We start from the raw sequence: 24,142 nt of genomic DNA on the forward strand, positions 1-24,142 counted from the left end.
GCTTGTGAAAGGCCAGACCTTTCCCTGAAAAGAGGGGAGCTCACAAACAGCAATGCCAAAGGCTCTGGGCACACTGTGTTTGTGTGTGGGGTGATGGGTGTGTTTGGGAGTGTACTCGCAATAATGTGACTGTGTGAGCGTATGTTTGTGTGCGAATGTAAGTGAGTGCATGCCGGCACTACAGGCACATGAACGCGTAGGTGTGTGTGTATTTAGGTGTGTCTTGACCATCGCCTTACTGGGGACAGCTGGACTTGTGTCCTCGGGAACAGCCGGTGCATGTTGTGACTGGATGACATCACTGCTGTGTTGGGGAAAGGCTCGTCCAACAGTGATGACCAATGTGTGGGATGCTCACACTCATCCACTCTGTGCAACTGTCCACTTCATCTGTCCAACAGTGATCCTGCTCCTCTGGGCTTATCGCACTTAAAGGTTCCGATGAAATCTCTACAACTTTCTATCTAGTAACTCAACCGTGATTAGATTTATGAAATATACAGGGTGGTCTAATAAGAACGATTTACAGGGTTTCGAATTAAAGATATACAGCTGCAACTGATAGACATAAAAAAACTTCTATAATAAAAGTAATAAATTATGACTCTTAAAAGTCTGGACCATTGTCCATTAGTTTTGGCTTCACAATGTAATTTAGGGAGCAAACTAAAAGACTTTTGTATGGGACATTGGCGTGTTGTCAATTTGGCTATTGTATTCACTAACGTTTTTGAATTAAGTGCATTCAAAATAAGTAGTCTTTCCGTTTGAATGGAGAAAATAAATCACTTTGTTCATTTTATTGCCAGTGAAATCTTGTCATTTCATCTTATTGTCGAGGTGAAGACTACAAGCAGTCCTGTGAGCCGCTTCTTTTTCTTCTTCTTTTGTTTTATTACCGTCTCAACTTTCTGCAATTGATCAGAAAGTCTGAACAATGCCAAAGAAATTCCACACTGCAAACTAACAAAACCATGGTTCAGTCTGATCTACACTGAGAACTCTTTTGTTTGGACCAAATTTCGGTCCATTGGTCTGGACCGCGATCCGAGGCAACTTTCACGCCTGTTATTTTGGTTTGGACTAAACTGAATGTTCTGAAAATCCGGACTAAACAAGGTAAATGTGATTCCCCTAAAAGTACAAGTAGCCAATTGCATCTAAAATAACAAAAAATGTACCAATACGGAAGAAGCAATACAGACGAGAAGCTTTAATATTTTGATAATTATCAGAAAAGAAGAGATGATTCAAGATTGCAATGTTTGAAAAGCTGGCAGCACCAACTATTTTTTATAGTCCTGTTTTTGAATATATGATAACATGATCTCCTATTCCAGGAAAGAGATAAGGATAGTGCATCACTACTACGACCAGTATGTTAAACACCCAGGGTGCACAACAAAAAATAATACACACATACACTGCAACATGGGGTTTTGCAGCTGCAAACAGGCAGCGCTTCAGACAGCTTTATCTGAGCACTGCCTTGCTGAACTGCCGAATACTGAGGCAACCCTCTGAAGGCAGACACTGTTGGCTCCTTTGTCTGCTGCAACAAAGACCAACACTATGGACCCAACGTGTTCCATCTCTCATTCTTCTGTCGTCCCCAATTAACAGTAGGATGGGATTCTTCTTTAGCTGCATCTGGGCTGAATGCTCATCGTTCCCCCAGGGATTGGAGAAACATCCTCAAAGCTGAGCTGACTGATTAATTAATTACATTTTCCCCAGAAAGAGAAATTCCTTTGTAACTGCACAAGTCACAGCAGAACAGCTCATTAAAAGGGATAGTTCACCGAAAAATGAAAATTCACTCATTATCTGCTCACCACTATACCGGGGGGTGGGGGTGACGTGTTTGAGTCCACAAAACACTTTAGGAGTGTCAGGGGTAAACAGTGTTTCAGCCAAGGCGACCTCTTCTTCAGACGTAATAAAAACAAGAGTAAAAACACAACATGCCTCCATACTGCTCGTGTGGTGTCATCCAAGTGTCCACAAGCCCCGACGTTCATATTCGTCTCGAAACGAGGACATCTACACCAAGTTTTTAGCCTAAAAGTCCACTACCGAAAGTGGCGAAGCTAGCGGACATTCACACCGCACGTGCCCTTGGGAGAGAGTGTGTGCCGTGTTCCGTGTGCCCGAGGGTACGTGAACACACCTCCGAGGAGGATATCAGAGGACATTTAGGCTAAATGACACCGTTTCGAGTCGCATTTGAATGTCTGGGCAGTATGGAGGTATGTCAGGTTTTTTCTGTTGATTTATTAAGTCTGAAGAAGAGGTCACACTTGACACAAGGTCACACTCCAGAAGTGTTTTGTGGACTCAAACACTTCACCCACCCCTCCATCGGCACAGTGGTGAGTGGATGAGTGAATTTTCATTTTTCGGTGAACTATCCCTTTAAGAGGCCTAATACAGGAGATTATTGGATAGATACAGTTAGTCTTGAATGGGAAGACAAGGAGATGTGACTGTTTGTTTTGACCCAAAACAACAGACAGCACTCTTGTCTGTATATGACAGAAAAGAGACCCAACAATGCCATCTGTTCTACACGTCAAGTCATTAAATGTGTAGGCATGCTTGTGTTTGTTTATCACCTCTGCAGTGTGGCCCCTCGTCCCAGCCATCGGAGCAGTCGGGGACGCCGTCACACAGTTTGCTCAGATGGATGCACACGTCCAGGTCCAGACACCCGTGTTCATTGACAGGACACTGGTTCACTCTGTTTTGCGTGCCTGTAACATAGGAAAAACATATCTCAGGAAAAATAGCACAATTACATACAGGACTCCTTGTGGTCAGCCATTTAACCTTTTGTTACAGAATGTCCGCACAATTGTGTCAGGACATTCTCATTCACATATGAACAACACAGCAGGAGATTGTCCGAGTCAGACGCGTTCACAACAGCAGGACAATCTTCAGGTGAGAGGTGGTGCCTGGGCAGAGCATGCAGGAGGCAGGACGTGACGTATGAGTTCTCCTACGGATATCAAGTTTCTGTTTACAGCACATGGCACCAGCGTTCGCTCTTATCTCCAGAAGCTCTTAAATTCCGTCGTCTTTCCAAGTTGACATCTAACTTCAGCGTCTTCTGAATGTTTTGGGGTTTATTCTTTCAATTTTTAAATGGTAAATGTCCGAATGAGTCTTAAAATCCATTGTTGGTTGAGCTACATGTTGTAACTTGGGCTGTTTTTCCTGTACTGGAGCCCAAACTGATGGGGGACCTCCCAGCCTAACAGAATGTGTTGCTACATCATTGGGTTTTAAGAGCAACCGGAGCCTCCGATGAGAAAAGAGTTTCATTTTTTCCCCCACATGTGGAATTGTACTACCTGCAATTACTCCTGTATCCACCATCAGGAGAGATAACAAAGTAGCTTTACCTGTCACAATACAACAGGCTGCCAGTCTTACTCAGAGCCTGTAATTACCATGAGCTCTGTTTTTCTTTTAGATTAATTATTCTGTTCTTCAAAACATTTCGGGAATTATTACATCTTTAGGGGGTGATTTCTAACAGTGTGTGCACTTTGGTGCAAATCCAAATAAAATCTGGATCTCGTGAATTGAAATGAGGTTTCATGAGGGGACTGCGGGGCCTTGGGAGAGGCACGTGTTCTCTTAATGTGGCTGATCTGTGTTTAAAACTGTCGACGACTGCAGGGAGATAAAGGGTTCTGGTAGAGTGTGACTTTTTGGCATGTGAGAAACTAAATGTTCCTGAGACAGAGAAAGAAAGAGAAATATTATAAACATACTTTTAAGTGCACACGTGCAGTTACAGTGTATGTCTTCAATATGTACAGCAAATTTGATCTTTTGGCATATGGTGAAGGAGAAATATTAGAAAACTCCAAAAGCAAACAAAGCCATATGGAATCTGAAGGGCTGCGGAGGACAGAGGACAGAACACGATCTCCTCTGGCCCAAAAACAGCAGAGGTTTTTTTTCCACCGGTATCAGATCAGAACACACACTGGATACAGTCTCTTCCCCGCACTCTCTCCCACTCTTCTCTCTCTCTCTCTCTCTCTCTCTCTCTCTCCCACTCTTCTTTCTTTCTCTCTCTCTCTCTCTTCTCAGCCCACACTACACAGCAAACAGTTTGCTTTGGCTGTTTTTCTTCTTCCTCCTCCTCCTCCTCCTCCAACCTCACTCTCCCTCTCTCTCTCCCTTTATCTATCTTTCTCTCGCTAACATCTGCTGACCCATTTTAGAAAAACACTAGAAGCAGAGAAAATAAAGTTCACCTTCCTTCACAGGAAACGATCTGCAGAATTTTGCAGGTTGTGCGCAAGACGCCGGGTTTCTCAGGGCATGATATCTGCATATGCGCAGCCTGCGGTGTAAAACCTGTTTCAGATGCCTACTTCAGAATCTCACAGTCGCAGGATCTTTGGTGTCTGAATATTATGAAGCCGTCGCAGCCAAAAATGCAGTTGCTTTGACCCTTATTTCTGCTTTCATCCATCTGGAGTTTTTACTTCTCTGAACTGAGGGTCTGTGGATAGAGGGTGTCGCACTGTATCCTGTCGCGACTGTGGAGCCGGCTAAGAGAAAAATCCAACATAAATATTATTGACTTGACATGATGTATAGTATCTAATATTTTCTTTGTCATGCACAGCTGAGATGTGGGGACTTATATCAACTAAGAAAGTTAAAAAAAACACACCTCTCAATAGCTACGACTATGTATATTCTTAATTATATGTAATCTGATCAATAAAAGCGTGGATATGCATTGAGACTTATATGATGGAAACCATTTGCCTGCATGTCAAGTAAACCACATGCATTCCCTCTGAGTCCTCTCAATCCACTCCAGGGGATTAATAACCACACATAAAGAACATAAAATGTAACTCAGTTCAAACAAGTGCCTTAAAGTGACAAGCGCTTCCATAATAATCCCACCACCACAGAGGCCTGCGTGGAAAATGTGCCACATTCGAACAGAGAATTAGCCTCTAATGCATCTGGCTTAGGGAGAGGGAGAGCAGCTCTCCCATCTGGGGGACGCTAGCATATTAGCAGCCCTCCAACAGCTTCAGCCTCTAAGCCAGCCTGATTTACATTCAATAAACAACCTGGGGATTTCTGCATGAACTGCAGTAACAGGAATAAACTGCCACGCACACTGGAAATGAAAACCTCTGCCAAGGATTTAGCATTTGTCAACAGTTTTTCCTCTAAAGGACGAGACATGGTGAATGTCATCTGAATGACGATGATTCACTGTGGCTATGACACACCAGTGTCTTCGGAACTACATGTAAGTATCTTAGACAACGAGTGACATGTTAAGGATTGAGCTGTCAGACAGATTAACTAATATAACAAACTGTTTGTGTCTGTTACAACGTCCCAGGAACCTCTACTTTCTCACACACACACACACACACGCACACGCACGCAGAGGTTTGCGCAGCTATCCTTATTCAGACTTTCCATTGACTTGACTCATTGTGGAAATTAGAATCAAAACCTTTTCCTAAACCATGACTTTTCCTAATTTAAACCTTAAATCTGACACAATTCATGTCTTACCCTAAACTTAACAAGGACCTCAGAAATGACCAAGCTTCGGCCCCCATCAGGTCCACTGGTCCTGACAAGGGCAGTGTTTATACTGGAAAAGGTCCTAAAAGATGTAAAGAAAACAAGCACCCGCAACATCAACAGCCTCTTCTCACACACACAAACACACACTCCTTCCTGTCCACTGGCCAATCAGAGAGCCGAATAGAAGTTTTTGGAAGCACACTACACAAGCTGCAAACCACTACACAGACAGAAAGATTTGTTTGAGATCCACAACACAGTAATACCTTGGCAGGAGCTGAATATGGACCAGCAGCAAAAAAACTAAAAACAAAAAAACAAAATACAAAGGACAATATGGAGGATTGAATAACTTTGCGGGCAGGACAATGGAGAGGAGCCCTGTACACTCTGCTCCAGTTTGAGAAGTTATTGGTAACTTCCCAAATGTGCCCCCCCAGCCCCCCCTCAGTAATGTCTAGGGGAACCAGAGTGATACTGCACAAAGCTGAGAGGAGAAGAACACAGCAGAACTTTTTTGTGTGTTTTTTCATATGCACACACTGTAAGCACACACACGACACTATTTGTATCCGTTCTGTAGCTTCTGGTCTGCGTGTGGGCAATTTCGCTTCTTGATTCAGGAATCATTTCAGTGGGTGTTTCAGTTCAGGTTCGTTAACAACGGTGTGGAAACAGTTCAGTTGTATCTGTTCATTGTCAGGCGTTTCCAAGAAATAAGCTGTCACCACTTTTCTAAACTTTTCTTTTAAAACTACCGGTTCATTTCCAAGCCGCTGTATATCACACCATTTCCTTTCACAGATCATAGCATCGCTCTGTGACACATTGATCTTCTTTCAGCAACCAATTCCATAATTTGTTAAAACTAAGTTGGTGTTTCAAACCAGATTAAACTAACTGGTTTCCTTAGATTTACCATATTAGTGTATACTATTTCCATGTGAGCCAGTGCAAACCACCATATATGAATGAAAAATACAGGAGTACAAGGATATAATTAGCACTGAGCATTATGTTAGAATAATGTGATGCGTCACTTGCACAGACTCTTCTGTAAAGTTTGGCAGCCTCGGAGACAGTACTGCACCTAAGAACAATGCGCGACACTCGACAGTGACGTGGTTAACGTGCAAAGAAAAGGGGGAAATTACAACCCTCACACCTAATAGAGGGCAGAGGGGGGATAATTATCTTATTGCACTAAACTGGGTGATCAGCTAACAGTGGCATTAGATTATCCTCACTGTGTCTTCAGAGATCTGACCCGATGAAACCTTTCTCCAACCTGCTGTGTGATATCTCTCTCTCTCTCTTACGTTTCTTAAATGAATCACGTATTAAAGAAATGAGTGCTGGGGTTCATCATGATTAAAACATTACAAACGATATGAGTCAGAATACACAACTTATGTCCAGTTATTAAAACTCTTATTGCAGCGTGTGCTTGGTGCAAACACAATATTACATGTTTCCCCTGAGTATTTAGGAAATGTATCACTGCTGGTCTCAGCTTCAAATAATCCCCCAAACCAAGATCACACATATCCTTCAATGTAGCTTTGGGTTCGGCTAAACTTGTAAAGACCAACACAAGGCATCAGGAGGAGGGTCTCTCCCAGTGTGTGCTTCCCTCCAACACCTCTCAGCACCACCATCCCCCACTTCTCAGTTATGCAATGACCTTAAATTTGGATCCCCTGTCGATCTTTTGTCCGGAGCATAAAAGACTCCTATTCTTCCTGCTCTTTGGGTTCCATGGCAGCCCCTGACTGACTTCCATAAAGTCTGCTGTCAGCTCAAATGAATATGTTGTGTAGGGTGACAGGCCGGCCTGCCCACTGACCGACTCCCCCCCACTCTCACTTTATGTACGACAAGCACATGGCCATGCCGAAGCAGCAGCACAGAGGACTTTCGGTGTAGCACATTCTGCTCGCACTGGAAGAAGGTTTTCCCACCCACGCTTATAATTCATACCACAATCTGAGTACTGAGATAACAGATTGAAACATAATGAACAGAAATGTGTGTGAATTTTACTGTATGTAGTGTCTGCACGGTAGAAAAGAGCAGACTTTACAGATCATGTAGGCTTGAAACGTCGCCGCGAAAAGTTTGTTTTCACAGTGAACAGCAATTTCAAACTAGAACAATCTCTGTCCACACGAGCATTTAGTCTCTCTATCAGTTTTATTCTGGAAGAGGGTCAAGTGATAGGAGGCGGACGAATCAGCGAAAGTTACATCATGACCGAAAACACCCAATCAGGTAGCTGTTGTGAGTGTCTCCATCATCAAACGTCTTTGTTTCCACCCGTCCAGACTAATACGCTGCCCCCTGAGTTTTCAAACTACAACGGGGGCAGCAGCGTTTCCAAACTTCTCGGTTTTAGCGGCTCTAAAACTCGTAGCAGAGTTGATGCCTTTTCAAACTAAATTCGAAGCTAAAGCTAAAGGCACTGTGACCATTTATACAAATCTGCAGCATTAGTAACTTACATTTATTTGGTCCAACTAGATCTACAGTTTTTTTAAACAAAGTTGTAACGTCTTACAGCCACCGATCACGCCCACAGGGGTCGAGTGTTTTACCCTCAAAAGATGGAGCTCGGGTGGAGTATCACTTAAGGCCGAATTCTTTCAGTAAAGCAGCAGTAAAACTATTAAATCTGGGCACCTGCTTATTCAAACATTGAAGTCTGTTAAAGGTGTTGCCACAGTGAAACAGTGCAGTGTCTAGCAATATATCCATCTGACTTCACTGCATAAAATCCACCACAGACCATTTCCCCACAGAAAAGAGACAGCCAACAAAAAAAAAAAAAAAATAAAGGTCACTGTCTGCAACAAGGGGAAAAACCGTGAGGCGATTACACCAGAGGAAAGACTGGAGATGAGATATGAGGAAGAGGGATCAGACGAGACTTGAGTCTAGCTTCTCCAGCTGCTCCGACAGACAGAGAAGGAAGACAGAGGGACACGGGACAGAATGAAAGAGGGAGAGAAGGAAACGGGGCGTGGAGGAGACAGGAGAAAAGGGGAAGTGGTGCCTGTGTGGCGTGAGAAAGCGCTGTGTTCTCTGTCTGTTGATAGGCCGGTGAGGAGGGCTCAGGGCCACAGACCAGGGGGATTTACAGGGCTTTGCTCCTTCCTCTGTGGAAGCAGTGTGTCAACCGCTGCCACTACAGACCCTCCTGCCCCTGCCCGGTGCCCCCCCGCAAGTACAGCTGCATGCCTGGGCGTTGAAAGGATCGCTCCCCCTTAACTCTACTGTAAGGAGCTGTGACTATAGAAAGAGGATCAGAGCTTAACAATGCTATTTCCATTTTCCTCCTGAGACTAAAGGAGTAATCTGCTCATTTTCTCTTACACAAAGGCTTCTTCTGTAAGATCATCCCTTCTCCTCATCGCTCTATCCCTCCATCCCATCCCTTCCCATCCCACCTCCTCTGCAGTCTGCTCTTCCTGGTCGTCTCGGAGAGGCTGCCGGGGCGTGACAGTCGGATGGGCCGGACAAAGGCCCGGGCTGGTGGAAAGATGGACAGATAACCTTGCTGTGTGGCCCACCGCAGCCTAGGGTAGCTGCATGGAGAAGATAACTCAATCTTCCCCTCAGACATTCACATCCACTGACTGGATGTGTTTCATGTATTTTCGCCACAGTGTTGTGCCACCACTGCTCCATCAGACGAACTATCTGAAGCAGTTTCCAGTGCGTTACTGCAAATAGTCCCGTTGAAGGCACATCACGTGAAATCAGGAGCGTGTCCGGATTTGAGGGGTCCACATTGTTATGTTAAATACTTTTAGCCTCTTCAGCCATGGGTCCCTCACTTTCATTATGAAACTGCATTCCAGGTATATCCCCTCAAAATTACTTTTTTTAGCATCAACAAGGAAAACAAACGAATTTGTGTGTGCATACATGTGTGTGTGTATTAGCTCCACAAGCCTATGGAGATAAGTTAAGTGACAACTTGACAGTGCGAGAGCAGGGAGCGGCTTGTGATTTGCAAGTGTTAACTGCGTTGAGTTATCAGCTCATTTTCTCACCCTGAATGAAAGTGGATAACACTGCATGGGGAGTAGAAAGGCGGTGTATTTGCATGACTGAGATGCCTCTCACCCCCTGCGTGGAAGTCCTCCTGTGGAACATTTTCATGCCAAATCGGGGGTTAAAAAAGTCTAACAGAGAATTAGGGGCAGGCAGTTGTTGCATACGGGTTTTTTCGGATGTTGAAAAGGATTCCTTCGTGGCGAGGGCTTCTCATGACAGAGAAAGTTCTTTACATGCTATGGCTTTACTCGAACATCTGCCCCCATTCGCTGGCTCAACCACAATAATGAATCGTAACTGAACACAGGCTCGGGTCACAGCCAGGGAGTCAGGTTGTTTAGTTTTTAACAGTGCTGTTCAAAAAAAACAGTGAAACGCAATGCAAGTTGTGACACGGTACTTTTAATTTTAACAACAGCACCATGAAAGGACTGTTACTAAAATAGATTGGAAATTAAAGCTATGGCTGTCAGAAGTCAAAGCCCTAATGATACAGTGAGATGGAAGATTTCACTGGAAAACCGTCTCATTCATCCAGTTACTTTTATAACATGTCATGACCTCATTACAACCCCACCCCCCCATCTCTGCGTAGCAAAAAAGCCCAGAAACAAAGAGCTGAAAATCGGTTTGTTTAAAAATAAACTGCATTCTCCTGCAAAAACAATGCAGAGTGACAGAGAACCTTCTATTGGGAGGTGTCTCAGAGGATTTACCTTTGTTTCTGGTACTAAACTGTGAATAAACTGGATGTGTACAAAAAAACAAACAACCAAGACGCCTTAATCCACATCTTTCTGGCCGAAAACCTCATCAGTTATATGCAGGCTTGTGTAGTGTCTGCTCAACATCTGCAAGAAAAAGCCAAGCACTGACACAAGCCGTTTTCAGACATGATGTTGAGAGAATTGGGTCTGGATTTACTTCTGAGGTTTCCTTCCACACATGCACAACGCAGCAGGAGGTTCTTTTGCTCAGACGCGTTCGCAACAACACAGAAAGCGGTAGGATGTCACATTAACTCTGCTGCAGAGATCGTGTGTTTTTGTTTACAGCACATCGACGTTGGCTCTTATCACCAAAGGCTCTCATGACATCTCCGTTGGTGTCGTGTATGGCACCACATTTTTTCATGCGGAGATATTTGTTTTCTTTCTGGTTTTTTGAACCCCACTCCCTTGCGGTGAATCCCACAGAGAATCTCCTGCTGTGTTCTCACATCGGCTCCTCCAGACTTTCTGCGAACTTTATACAAAGGGGATTGGCCAGAGAAAGTCCGCAGGAAGACCAGAGGCTCTCACCTCAGACATTTGCGTTCACACATACAGCCCCAGACAATGTCCAAATGATCTCCACAGTTCAGTGCGTGTCCGAAAGCAGCTTTACTGTACAACACAAACACTCTCCCTCACCACTAAATCACTGCTATCTCTTTTACACCAAAGTTAGCGGGTAACCTATACATGGGTTTGCCTTTCTGCTTTTCTATTTTCATGTTCTACGTCCCAATTATATCAGAAACCAACACGTTGGAAGGGTGAAGTACATCATAGAACAGAGGAAAGCACCTTGCAGACCAACGACAAGGTTACAGTGGTTGCACTTTTTTTTATCTTTCACTTCAGTCCCTCTTTCTCAACAGCGGCTGAGCGATTTTTGGTCTGTTAGATTTTGAATTATACAAAGAAATAAATCGCTGGCTATTTACACGCCTATTGCCTGGAGTTCAATGCGTGTCATAAAGTTGCCCTTGAAAAGGTGCAGTGTCTGTTAGACAAAAAAATGAAGAAGAAAAAAGAAATTAGCACATTCACCCATGAATGAAACCATGTTTCCATCATTGCCGATCGGAAGCGGGAGTAAATAAAAAAACAGAGTCTACTGCAGAGTCATGCAGGGAGTAAATTCAGATTGCATCCATTTCCACTGCAGATCAAATCCAGATGTCCGTGGGATCATTGATCGGTGGAAACAAAGGTAACTCTTTGACAGCATACCACAACTACCTTTGGGAGCATTAAAGAGTAGAAGTCCTGCACCGTTGAGACACACAGAGCATAAACTCCTGCCCTGAGGCCATGTTTCAACCACTTCCGGAGCCCTAAGCCTGTATGTAATTGAGGTGAAATGGTTTGTCTGAAACCAATTGAAGCCACGCAGTGGGGGGGAGCGAGTGCAGTCCCTGGGAGAGGATGACAGGGTCACACCTGCAGACAGGAGCCTGTACAGGCAGCCGGCTGATGCCTATCTGAGCGTCTACTAGGGGCAATGTGAGGGAGGTGCACAGGTGGGGGGGCGTTGACGTCCCTACAGCTGGCAGCCTGCCCACACCTCCACTCGTCCATTTATCATGACAATTCATGCAGATCCATGTGCGAAACACAATTCCATGGACGCAGCTCCCCATCACTCCGCTTCAGTGCTCCACTAAAAAAACAAAAGCCCACAGGCTAAGGATGCTAATGCACAACATCGACCTCCCATAGCATGGTCCGCCATCTCAACTACGGCACGTCAACGCCTCATGTGATGCAATGTTACAACCCCACTACTCTGGCAGATGCCTGTCTTTAGCTGCTCAACATAATTACAGCCCAGATGAATGGTTTGGAAATGACAGGCAATTAGGGCTCCAGGCAGAATGATGCTGAGGAGTACACTTTCTTCCAACCAGGCTACGAGAGGTGTAGATCAAAGATCATCCATCGGACAAAAGAACAGCCGCCAGTCTGAATGCAAGTGAATTCACGATAAACAAAAGAGGTGGCATTCACTAAAACCCACTTGAGCCTGAGGATGAGTGGAAGAATTCAGGCAGATTCTGTTTTTTTCCCCGCAATTTTCGAATGATGAATACATCTAATTAAGAAACAAAGCTACGTGTTGTGCGCATGCGGTGCCTGCGCGGTCAAAGTCTCTGATCTACAGGACGACCAGACTGCGGGATGATCCCACCCGGGGACGGAAGCAGAGCCAAGCGTCCACGGGAGGGAGAGACGGAGAACAGACAAGAAAGAAAGTAAGAGGAAAATGGGAAATCTCAGTGAGCTCTCTTTGTAAACTAAGCCTGTAGTCAGTAATTAACTTGAACTGGAGATAATGTCAAAATTATAGGAGCATGCACCACTATAACTCCCATCAACATTGACACACAAATCTAGACTGTGGTCTGGATGCATGTTGGAACAAAAGTCTCAAGAGCAGGGACTTTTCTTGGAAATGTCTGACTTTCACGAAGTAAGTTTGAAAAGAGGAGGTCAGACTAACTTTTCAGGGGATTAAACTCACCATGACACAACGGGACACCTTGAACTTTTAAAATAAGAAGTCGCACACAACACAAAACTGTCTCGCTGTAAAATGGATCAATGTTTGGCCTGGACCTTCCATTTCCACACCAGCTGAACTGAGAGCAGAATTGTTTACAGCACGTCTCTGGTGATGGTTTCCAGCAGGAGTGAGTGGGCCGATGACCTCCACACCGTCTGAGCCTATGAATGGGGAAAGCTATAGGAAGAGACTTTTCCATTCCCCTTAGTCAGAGCAGGACTTTAAATAACCGTCATACTCCACCTATGCTGGCTCAGGCACATTCATTCTGTAGCTTTATCTGCAGCCCTACATTCCTCACACTGCCCACTTTTTACTGGCTGAATGAACTCAACGACTAGGGACGGAATCACAGTCAGGCCGCCTTTCATTGTGATTCTTTGAGACACCTTGGCTTCCTTTGACTTTTAAACCTGCAAACACACAGTGCTGCACAGAGGAATACGTGCATTAATTGCAGCAGCAGATATTTATTATGAATGGCTCAGAAACTGGCTTGAAGAGAGAGGGGGTGCTCTCACTGAAAGGTAAATCCACAGTCAGAGAATAGCCCATGAGACGCGGGTAATTGAGCGGAACACATCTTGATGTTCTGGTGAAACACCGCTCTCTGTCTCTACATGCAGAAGATGAATCACATCATTGTCCCGTGTCACCAAATTACATAAGTGCAATGAAAAGAAATTCACTCCGTTCAATTGATATACGAAAAAAGGGGCAGAAATCGAATGGGCTCGTTCAAGTGAATTATCCGGGTCACGCTTGCATAAAAATTGCTCATGCTGGCGATCGGTGACATTTCCAAAACTACAGTTCCGATCATTTATTTCCCCTCCTGGAAAAAAACCTATTTATTTTAGCTACACGTTTTTGTATGCTTCATGACTAAAAAGTCCAGATGTTAGCAGTAAATTCTCAAAGTGAAGTCTGTATGAACCAATAAACATAAGAAGAGAGACAAAGAGTAGACGAGAGACTTTTCTGTTCAGCTCCACCTTTGTTTTTCAGCCCTGAACCAGGAATTACTCAGTACCTCATTCTCAAAATCATTTCAGCGACCGGCTACGGAATACAGCAAAAATCTGTGCACAGGAGAGGCCTTGACCTGGAAAACTATGTCACCACCTACAGTTAATATTTTATGAACACATTACCCTCAAACACATCACACATTTTAATCCGTAATCCTTTGTGTTAATACTTAATTGTGTTTTCACCCAAAAATAACAGGTCTCTTGGTGCATGGTGTCTCTGCGTGCCAGGCTATTGTGAGAATACTTGTGGCATGACAGATGTAAGGTGTGGCACAGGCAGACAGTAAAATCACCATTAGCGCCTGCACATAAACAGAGGGGAGGCTTTTACCAGGGAGAGTTTATGGATGGAATGGCAGGATGGGGCGGCCGGTGGAGGAGAGTGGCTGGGACAAGACTCAGAGGGACTGCACGGATCCCGCAAGAGTCCAGACAAGAGCAGACACATCCCCGAAAACACTCAGACTAAACATGGCCACATAATTAGAGCTATAATTCAGCAGAGCAGCCGGAGCACACACTGTGAGCCTGTGTCCTGCTTAGATCAGGCCATAACCCATCCTCTTCTTCAGGCCTAAATTAAACCGTCTGAGCAGTGTGCCGTCGTCTCTTCCGAGGCCATTTAGATGAAGCGAATTTGATCTTTTAAAATCACGCGCAGCAACAACATTGTGGTGGAATGAGATTTGACAAATACTGTTTGAATAGGTTGATTTGCAGAGTAGCAAATTAAAGAAAAACGGAGTAAATCCAGCGGTAATCCTCATCGCTCGGGAAACCAACAGCCGGGAGGGAACATGAGGACACAAAACCTGCTGAGAGACACTTTTAGTAGCTATATTCATGTAGGCATGCTCACAGATATCTGGTGATTCGTCTGAGCCATCTGGACAGTCCTTCTCTCCATCACAGCGCCAGCCCTTGGAGATACAGGTCACCTGGTCCTTGCACACAAACTGCTTAGTGCTGCAGGTCTTTGGATGGTCGTCAGCTTTGGGGGCTGAAAAAAAAAAAAAAAAATCACAAATAAAAAACAGGACAGTTGATGTGTTATTAAAAGCAGCAATAGTTGAAAAGGCTTTTTAAAAAAAAAAAAAATCACAAATGCAATTAGAAAGAAATGCAATGCTCTCAGCACCCAATTTGAGCGATAGCTAAATGAAAGTGGAAGTTCCATGAAAATCCATGACCCCCTCCCCCGCACAACCGTTCTCTCCTGTGCAGAATCCACGTAGGAAATTTCCAGTTTGAAGCAGCACAGATCTTAACTCAGCGGGGTAAAGCAACATGCAAGGGTCAACTCAAGTTTACAATGATGTTTTTGTATCAAAGGACCCACAGGCGCACTCTATTCAGGAAAAAAAAAACACTCCTCTACAAGTTTACAAGCAACAGTGGTGCCTTTTAGTTCGGGTTTGTTTGTTGTTTCCCCTCTTCTTACGGACATCTCATTTCTTTTTTTTCATTTTTTTTATTACTCCTAAGGTGTTTTTCAACTCTCACCACAGAGGCTCTTTCATGTGTCGTGGCACAGACATAACAGGGCATTCAATCTCCGTCTGGCCCATGGGAAACTGCAGAGCGCGGTGGTTCTGGGCAGTAAGTCAGCGCAGATTGTTGAGGCGTACCACAGGCGAGCAGCACCGCGGCAATGCTGACGGTCCATCAGCTGTGTGACACTGCAGACGTGCTTTCACTCAGCCACCTCGAGTGGAGATGTTGTCGCCCATGTACAAATCTATCTTAGGTTACATACACACTAATACATTGTAGTTTTACCCCTACATTTTAAAACTATCTCTGCACAGACAAGAGCTCTAGCTTGTCTGCACACAACTGAAAATGCCTGTCACATGATCATTCACGTACACTGAGCATGTGCGTCGGGTGTAAACAGGAAGCAGTTTTCCTACTCTGCAGTAGTTGCTTGGTTACAGAAAAAACTAAGAACAAGAAAAAGTAAAAAAAAAGTCAGAGCAGGGATTTCTTTTATTGGACGGACAACGAGGTTGGCAAAACAATCGTCTCCGTTTCTGGCCGTGCCGACTAAAAGGTGGCCCCGGAGTTTTCAATCTAAATCAGGGCCAATTGTGTTGTTCTCAATTTTAGGCAGCTGAAAACTCTGGATTAGTGTGGACACCATGCGTAAAGCTAGCAACAGTGATGTGTTACAGAGACACATATGTTATGAGAGCTGTCTCAGGTCAGTGTCTGAGATTTGCGCTGCCACCTCAACATTGAGGTGAATAAAACTGTGTTGCCCACAACACTGAAAAATTATCAAGTTGTGACAATGCACCTCTTAGGAACGTTCTTATCCCTGTGCCCAGGCAAAGTAACATCATATGGACGCCTGTAGGTTCTTACCAACTCGCAAAATCCCATCTTTGAATTTTCTTCCTCGTGTCTTATGGTCATCTAACTTGAATTATCGGCCACACTGTCCCCCCACTGTTTCAAGGGGTACTGAGCTGTTTTGTCTGTTTTGTCCATATCTGTAAGCTTTCAGTAGAGGTTCACAAATACGGAGGGAAGGAACGCAGAGTCCAGATATAAGGCTCCATCCATTTTCATATACTTATCTAACATTAAGCATGAATCTGTCTTTAAAGAGAATAAAATGTTCTTAGAGAAAGACTGTACGCAATAAAGAAGAGAGTCAAGACTATGTTTTAAAACTCATTAATGATATAATCCGTCACTGGACTAGCCTTATCAGACCTGAATACAAATTATAGCAGAAAGCTAGCTTTCTCTGGCAAAATGTACCCTTTAAGGAAAAGTGGAAATAGAGGCTAAGTATAAGGAAGGAAAATGCTTCCTTGTATGCGAGTGGTCAAAAAAGACAGCACTGGCCATACCAAGCAGGATGCTGCTGTTACTGCATTGTTGTGCAGCAATGCTCTGGGAAGGACAACACCAAAGGTCTCATTGGGATTCTCTGCAGGGACTTAGCACTCTCTCATCCTGGATGACTTGCCTCCCTACGTACTTGGCAGGCAGGGAGGTGTTTGGGGTGGGCAGTCGGGCTGTGTGGGGGTGCACCGCAAGGGGGCTGGGATGTGACTGAAATCACAAGAGAGCATGAGGCTCCTGTATCATTGCAATCACGTTGCTTCAGGCTGTCAAGACTAAAGGGTTCAGACCCTGGTCTTTTTTCCCCCCTTCCATGTGACGGTGAAGTGTACGTGTAAGTCAAACACGGAGACTTCTGAGTGTCATGTTTTTCGTAAATACAATTAGATGCTAAAGAGTTTCAGGGATCAGATCACAACTTTCCCATTACATGAACAAGACCTTGATATTTGAGGAGATTAGGAGAAGGAGGAAACACAGGATTTTTAAAATGCAGAGCTGTTGACCCGCCCTCCTCTTCACACAACGACAGGGGCAAAGCTTACAAAACTAAATTCAAGTGATGCAAGAGAACAAGATGCCAAAAGACAAAGGCCATATTAAATGTCATAAGGCTGAGATGAGAGTTGGAGAGAGAGCTGTAAAAGAGTTTAGATGACGTGCACACACCCAAACACTTGTGAGTTGCCATGGTCTGTAGCCTCTTTTCATCTTGCCCCGGTATGTTTGGTATGGTGATAAATACACTGGCTTTTCCAGCACTTATACGTTCCCATGTAATCTGCCTAAACAGCCAAACTGACTGGGCCCTGAGCTGAGACGATTAAACGCACCAGAACCTGTGTGCTATGTGAAGGCATTCCCTCTGTCTCTCTGGTGCCTGTGTGAAGCAGCTGGGCTGAGCCAGTTGTTCCCTGTGAGTGGGCATAAAACTGGAAATAAAACATTGTGGTTTCTAATTTTATCATCGCTTTACACACCAGCATGAAATGACCGCAGAGGGGGGAACCTCTGAGCCTAATTGGAGGTTGTGGCTGAGGAGGGGTTAGTGACTGGGGCAAATACTGGCATCCTTCCCTCTCAGTAGTCCTCTTTCAAAGCCCACTTAAAATATCTCAGACAGAGATGTGAATTGTTAATTCAGCCGGCAAAGTCGTTTTTTCCCCAAAGTTACTGCCAAAATGCTGACCATTTTTTGGAGGGTCCAAATCAGGCCGGGACGTTAAACCATTTGAGTCGTCTTTGCCTACAAAAGGGGTATGAAGACGGCCTTTATTTTGTGTCTTGGGATTGGCCCAGCAGCAAACACCAATCCGGTTGAATCAAGTTACATACTCCACTTACAGGAACTCCTATAAGCCCCCTTGTGTTTGCCTCCAGCAGAGCTCCCTGCTGATAATGCCATCCTTACCAAAGCATTTCCTGCCACAGCTGAATGGCAACTTGATCACAGTGCTGCGACTTAACGGTAGGAAATCCCATTAAGGAGGCAGGAAATCACATTTTCAAAAAGACATTTATAACTTCACCTTCTGTAGTTTAAAGTTTTTTTAAAGTGCGCTCAGTATGGTATAATCATGAAGAAATATACCCTCTGCACTGAGATGACCTGATAAAAAAACAATTGTCCTGTGGGTATCTATTAGAGCAAAAAAGGCATCTCATTAGAGATGAAAATGAGAAAACTAACTTTCGCAGCTTCGGTTGAAACCCTCAAGAGTTTTGAATTTCACACCATTATTCAGTAAAAACAACTTTGGACGGTCTTCAGGAAAGAGAGTTTCTATTTCTGTCCAGAAATTACAGCATGTATGAATATCTTTATTTGGCTGGTTGAAAAAAAAAAAAAGAAAGAAAAACAGAAAAACAGAAGCCTTCCACAAAAACCAAAATGTCCATCTCTGACACTCGGATGTAGTTACAATATGTTTCACTGTGTTTTATGTAAAATATCCTTATCGGAAAGTGATACAGTACCGACTGTACGCTCCCAAGCGTCTGAAGGCAGTGTTTGTCCAGTAGACAATGGATTAGTGTTTCTACTCAACTATTTAATTCTCTACTCAACTGAACATCAAATTAAGTTTATTTAATGGATTACAAGCCCTTACTTGAAGGACACTGCCTTTAGATGTTGGTGTTCAGAATTAAATGTAATTCTGCTTTCCTCATTATCTAATTTTCCTGCGAAACGTTGCTGTTTGACTGATTTAATGAAGAGCTTTTCCTCTGGTTTGTAAGTCCCAAAACGTAGCTCAACCCGTAGCAAGTTGCAGGAAGTATATTTTAATTTCAACAATTCAACATGTGCGTCAGCTCGTTCGAGGTGCTCCCAGAGCAGAGCAGAGGGCGGAGCATGACTGTGTAAGAGAAGCTAACTGACTTCTCCACGGTGTTATCGCTAAAAGATTAAAAAAACTCACTACTTTATGTGACTTAACTCTGGACACTAAACTGAAAAATCAATAGGAAGATATGAAAACTTGTATTTTACAGAATAAACAATGCAGAAAACATGTGCCTTTATGTTGTAATTTGACATGAAAAATGTTCATCTTTTTGATTTGTGTTCTAAATATTTGGTGGTATTTGGGTTTACTTTGTATTCATGGTTATTTATAGTAAAGTTTATGATTAGACTGTAAAATGTCAGGGGTTCGATAATATTCTAGGAATTATTAACTCTTTTTAAAAATATATTAGGCAGCCGATATATCCGTTTTGAAAAAATTGGAACCTGAACAATGCATTTGAAGAATCGATGCACTCCTACTGAACAAATATTCAAATCCCGAGTTGACATACAGACAAAGATATAAATCACTGAGTTGCTTCCTGGTATGTTAGTTGTCCAGGCTCCAGTTGGCTGACACTGTTTGACTTCGAGCATACTGCCACTTGTATGGAGCACACACTGTATTTCCTTATGCAGGGCCACTGGAGCTCTATGCTGTATAAACAGTGCACACTGAATTGCCCCTGAGCACTGTGCATGGCAAAAAGCATTAAACACGAGCGAGTGAGCAAATGCAAAAATGTACAGCGAGCTGGGCTCTTATAGAAAAGTCCTTCTCTTGAGTGTCTAATAAAAGCAATGCTCTACTTTCGAGGTCTTCCTTTCATCTGCAGGAGGAAAGTTAAGTAAAAATAATAAGTAATAAGTAAAAAACTGGCTCTCTGTGTGATGGAGCAGGAAGGGGCCGTGAGTTAATGGTGTTGTGGCACCAGTTCAGCAGCCAAGCGTTGGAGGCCTCCAGACACTATCACCAGCTGGGACTCCACACTGACCCCCCCCATCCGCGAGCTGTCTTCCTCAATATGGCCATCCGTGCTCTACAAATCAACTCCAGATCCACGCAGCACATTCCAGCGCCTTCTAATTGATTTCATGTGTATGGCTTTGCCTCCAAAAAGACAATCTGTTACAAAAGGAGCAGCTCCAAGCAGCTTTGCATTTCAAAAATGCCTCAAATATGTGTTGCATAGTTTAGTTTAAACACCACAGAGCACAATGATCAATCAATGAAAGCTATGCACACAGAACACAGCCTCAGCTAAAATGTTCACCCCCCAAAAACCACATATGAAATGTAACCTCTCCCCCTCAAGTATGCCTCCAACACTGAGAACATCTCAGTATTCAACCAACCCGATCACCTTGTGGATCATTTCTAGGGTGAGCAACAGAGCATGGATTCTATTAAATGCAGTTAAAAGATAACAGTACAAATGAGGATGTGAAATGACTTGAATGAATGAATAAATAAATGGTTCTCAGTGGCCTTGCTGGGTACAAAAGCAGTGGCAGGAGAAAGTGGGAACAAGACTACGCCTGTTTCTCATCACCCACCACTTCTTCCCTTCCTGGTCCTCCATTGTGAAACTCAGGTCTTCCACAGTCTTCAGGGGAGCAAGGGGGGGTGAAAAAGCAAACAGACTACAGCATGTAATTAGACCCCTGAGGTCAAGTTTGAAGTGATTTCTCTGTGCTCAGTTTAGCAGGATTTCAAAGCAGGAATCCATGCATCATGAGCAAAATTAAAACCAAACAAGGACGACAGGGAAGAGAACGGAGGCAAAGCAAAGTCATTATTCCTTAATGTCTGTGCTGCATTAATCATTCAGAATGGAAGAGTGACTTTTTTTAACCAGAACATTTCAGATGTTAAATGTGGAGTAAAAGAGGTTAGAAAGTGCAGAACACTCCCAAATGTAAAAATGGAGATAATTGTGTTTCCAATGTCAGACCGTCCCTGTTGCTGAAACCACTGAGGCTACATCCACACTGCTAGGTTTTCATTCGAAAGCTGTGTTTTCAAACTAAAACGATCTCTGTCCACATGAGTGTTTGGGTTCTGTATCAGTTTTAATCACTGTCCATTCTTAAGCCCACCTCATGCTACGCTGTAGCCTAGACGTGTACCATACGCAGAGTCAAGCGCAATACCCTGATGTGCACCTCCACAAATTGTAACTACGCGTCGAGACGACGCAGACCACAAGAGCTGTGATCGGTCCGCTTGGTAGCATCGCATTTCCTGCTGACTCGCCGCCATTGTTGAATTGATTTGAAGGAATGAACACGGACAACGTCTTTCTTTTCTTTGTTGCAGTTCTTTAAGAAAAAGTAATTGCTCTTCAACATCCATCAGCTCTAACTCCAACACAATCGGCTTAGTAACACTCGCCGTTTTGTAAATAAGCGGACCAGAAACCGGAAGAAACTCAACACCAGTATAGAAACTCTACTGCCACTAGCGCAACTCACACACACACTACGTGTGTAGGCTATGTGTGTAGGCTACGTGCGTACCTACGTCGTAGCTTCGATGCAGAACCATGAATTGGGCTTAAAGCAGGGCCAGTAACGTTTCCAAATTCTTAGTTTTAGTAGACTTCAGAGTAGTGTGGAGGCCAGGCGTATCTGAAGCAGAGTTTGTGCATTCTTTAAATGAAAATGTAGCAATGTGGATGTAGCCTGAATCAACTTCTTCAATGATAACGCTGTGCAGCATCTATATAGTGGAAACAGCTACTGAGCTTTGTGTCAGGCCACAGCCGAGCACTTTAACCAGCTCACAGTGCGCATAAAATGTCCTCAAGCCCTGATTCACAATTTCAAAGAGGTTGAACTTGCATTAACATCAAAAGGCTGAGTTTGAGTTGGTGCATGCTCTTGTGCCTGAAAAAGCCTTGTTTTTGTGTCGTCGCACAACAAAAGGGTGCAGCTCTGACCTCGGAGGTAACCCGATGAGGCTCTGCAGGATGTCACAGGCCACAGCAGTAAAATGCAACGCAGTTAAAAGACATGGCACTGAGTGAGTGTGATTGATGGACATAAAGATAAATGTAAATAGGCCAGTGGTGCTGCCAGAGGAGAGAGTTGGTCTACACACACCCGGCCGTCTCCGCATAGCACAGTTCTTTGCATCCATAGCGGAAAAGTCAACCCAGAACCGGCTGTTACAAAAACAGAATATGGGAACCACAAAATGAAGGCTGGACCACATAAATTGAGGCATTCGTTGCAGCTGAGACAACTGTAAATCCGTGGCTCGCCTCTGTCCTTCAGTTACCTCTTTACTTGGGTTGAAGGATGAAATGTTTCTGTGATTTACTATGAGGGGATCTCTATGAATAACTCATTAGATTCACTCTGAGGGAGGGACTAATGTTCCTTACTGAATAATTGCTAAGAACGACTCATAAACAATGCACCAATGAGCCACCATCCACTTCACAGATGACCTCTTTGGTCAGTGGTGAGAAATCCTACAACCTGAGTGTGTTTCATGAACGTTTCATGAATATTCTTTGGACATTCTGAAAGTGACTAATGCTTGGCACCATAATGCTAGAATGGATGATTCAGTTCTCCTAATTCTCCATTTTATGAGCGCGAGTGTGTGTTTGCAATATAACAAATGTTTGGATAATTTGAGGCTAATCTAGCAAGGTAGTTACTTTAAAAAGTACTTCATTGCATTTTTGTGAAAATAAAGTCTTTCAATTAAGTAATTCTACCATTGTTTATTTTCAATTTGTTTAGATACGCGTCTCAAAAACTCTCGAGCAAATCAAACAAACACAAAGTAAACTTCACTACTACAGTTCCTAATAACTAACTTGTGATTAGTGATGGTGCTTATTGTTAACGTGTAAAGTGAGGGCAGCCCAGCGGGGGTGGGGGGCACGGCACGGATCTCTGGATGATGTCCAGACAATATCAAGAGTTAACTGCGAGAGAGAGGTGTCCCTCTCGCTTGCAGGGCAGTGCCAACAATTCTCTTCTACAGAAGGTAGCTGGTGTTTGTCCAAAAAGTCGATAGATTCTTTGTTAAAGTTACGACAGAATCTGTTTGCACCAATTTTTTTTTTTTTTAAAAGCAACAGCCAATGGGAAGTCCCAGGTGACCAATGGTGTAATTACAGTCAGTCACGCACCAGCGGCTGACCAATACTGCAACTTGATCACAAACTCAACTCCATCATTACCTCACAGAGATTCTGGGATGTGGCTCTGGAAAAACAGCAGACTCCGCCAAAAATAATAAATTAGCACCGTTACTTTACCGTGGTACAGAAAGTATCTATGTTTGTTAAATATCCGAGAGCCATGGCTGTGACTCTGAAGAGAGTAAATACCTATGACGCTGTGCAGCAATCCACGAAATTGGAATCTTATCTCCATACATTAGATCCTCCACCCTGACCAGGTGTGACAGCGACCAAGGGTCCCTGCCATCAAATCGATTCTCCAGTCAAGCGCGAAACCAGCGACATCGGCAACATCTGAGGCGAACATGGGTGCGAGTGGGTAAAGGCAGTATTCTCACGGCTGTGCCAGGTATCAGGCAAACATTGCAGCTCTTTGTAACATTTGAACAACTATGTTTACTCTCTTTTCGAAGGGCATAGAAAAACAGGTCTATTTCTCATTTACATAACTAAAATGTGTTTTGTTCACATGTGGCAAAACCTACATCCTAAGAGACGTTGTGATATTAACGACAGGAAGCATAAATGCATAGACAAGATTGAATCGCCTACAAAAACCCAATGAATCCTGCAAAGCAGCATTAACACGCACTCCCACACACGCTCCCTATTTTGGTTTAAGAAGCCGCTCTGTTCCTTTTTTGGGTCTTAGAAGCTAAATAGGGTAAACAGCGATGTAGCTCGCAGAAAACACCAATTACAGCGCACCCCCCTGCCATTCACAATTACCAAACACTCTTTCATCTGCTGTCTCACGCCTTCAACGTGTGGGGAAC

At 43.8% G+C, this 24,142-nt stretch overlaps 1 protein-coding gene across 3 annotated transcripts in view; it reads right to left on the reverse strand.

Annotated features, from left to right (window-relative positions):
* lrp1ab (low density lipoprotein receptor-related protein 1Ab) overlaps positions 1 to 24,142 on the reverse strand; it is an 88,608-nt gene that overhangs the window by 60,230 nt on the left and 4,236 nt on the right. For all 3 annotated transcript variants that reach the window (XM_034591177.1, XM_034591179.1, XM_034591178.1), the window contains exons 2-3: positions 14,872 to 15,012; positions 2,616 to 2,753 (exon numbers count right to left, since the gene is read on the reverse strand). In XM_034591177.1, coding sequence (XP_034447068.1) covers positions 2,616 to 2,753; positions 14,872 to 15,012 — 279 coding nt within the window. The remainder of the gene's footprint in view (positions 1 to 2,615; positions 2,754 to 14,871; positions 15,013 to 24,142) is intronic.

This window comes from Hippoglossus hippoglossus, chromosome 7 (assembly GCF_009819705.1).
Source record: "Hippoglossus hippoglossus isolate fHipHip1 chromosome 7, fHipHip1.pri, whole genome shotgun sequence".
Lineage (NCBI taxonomy): Eukaryota > Metazoa > Chordata > Actinopteri > Pleuronectiformes > Pleuronectidae > Hippoglossus > Hippoglossus hippoglossus.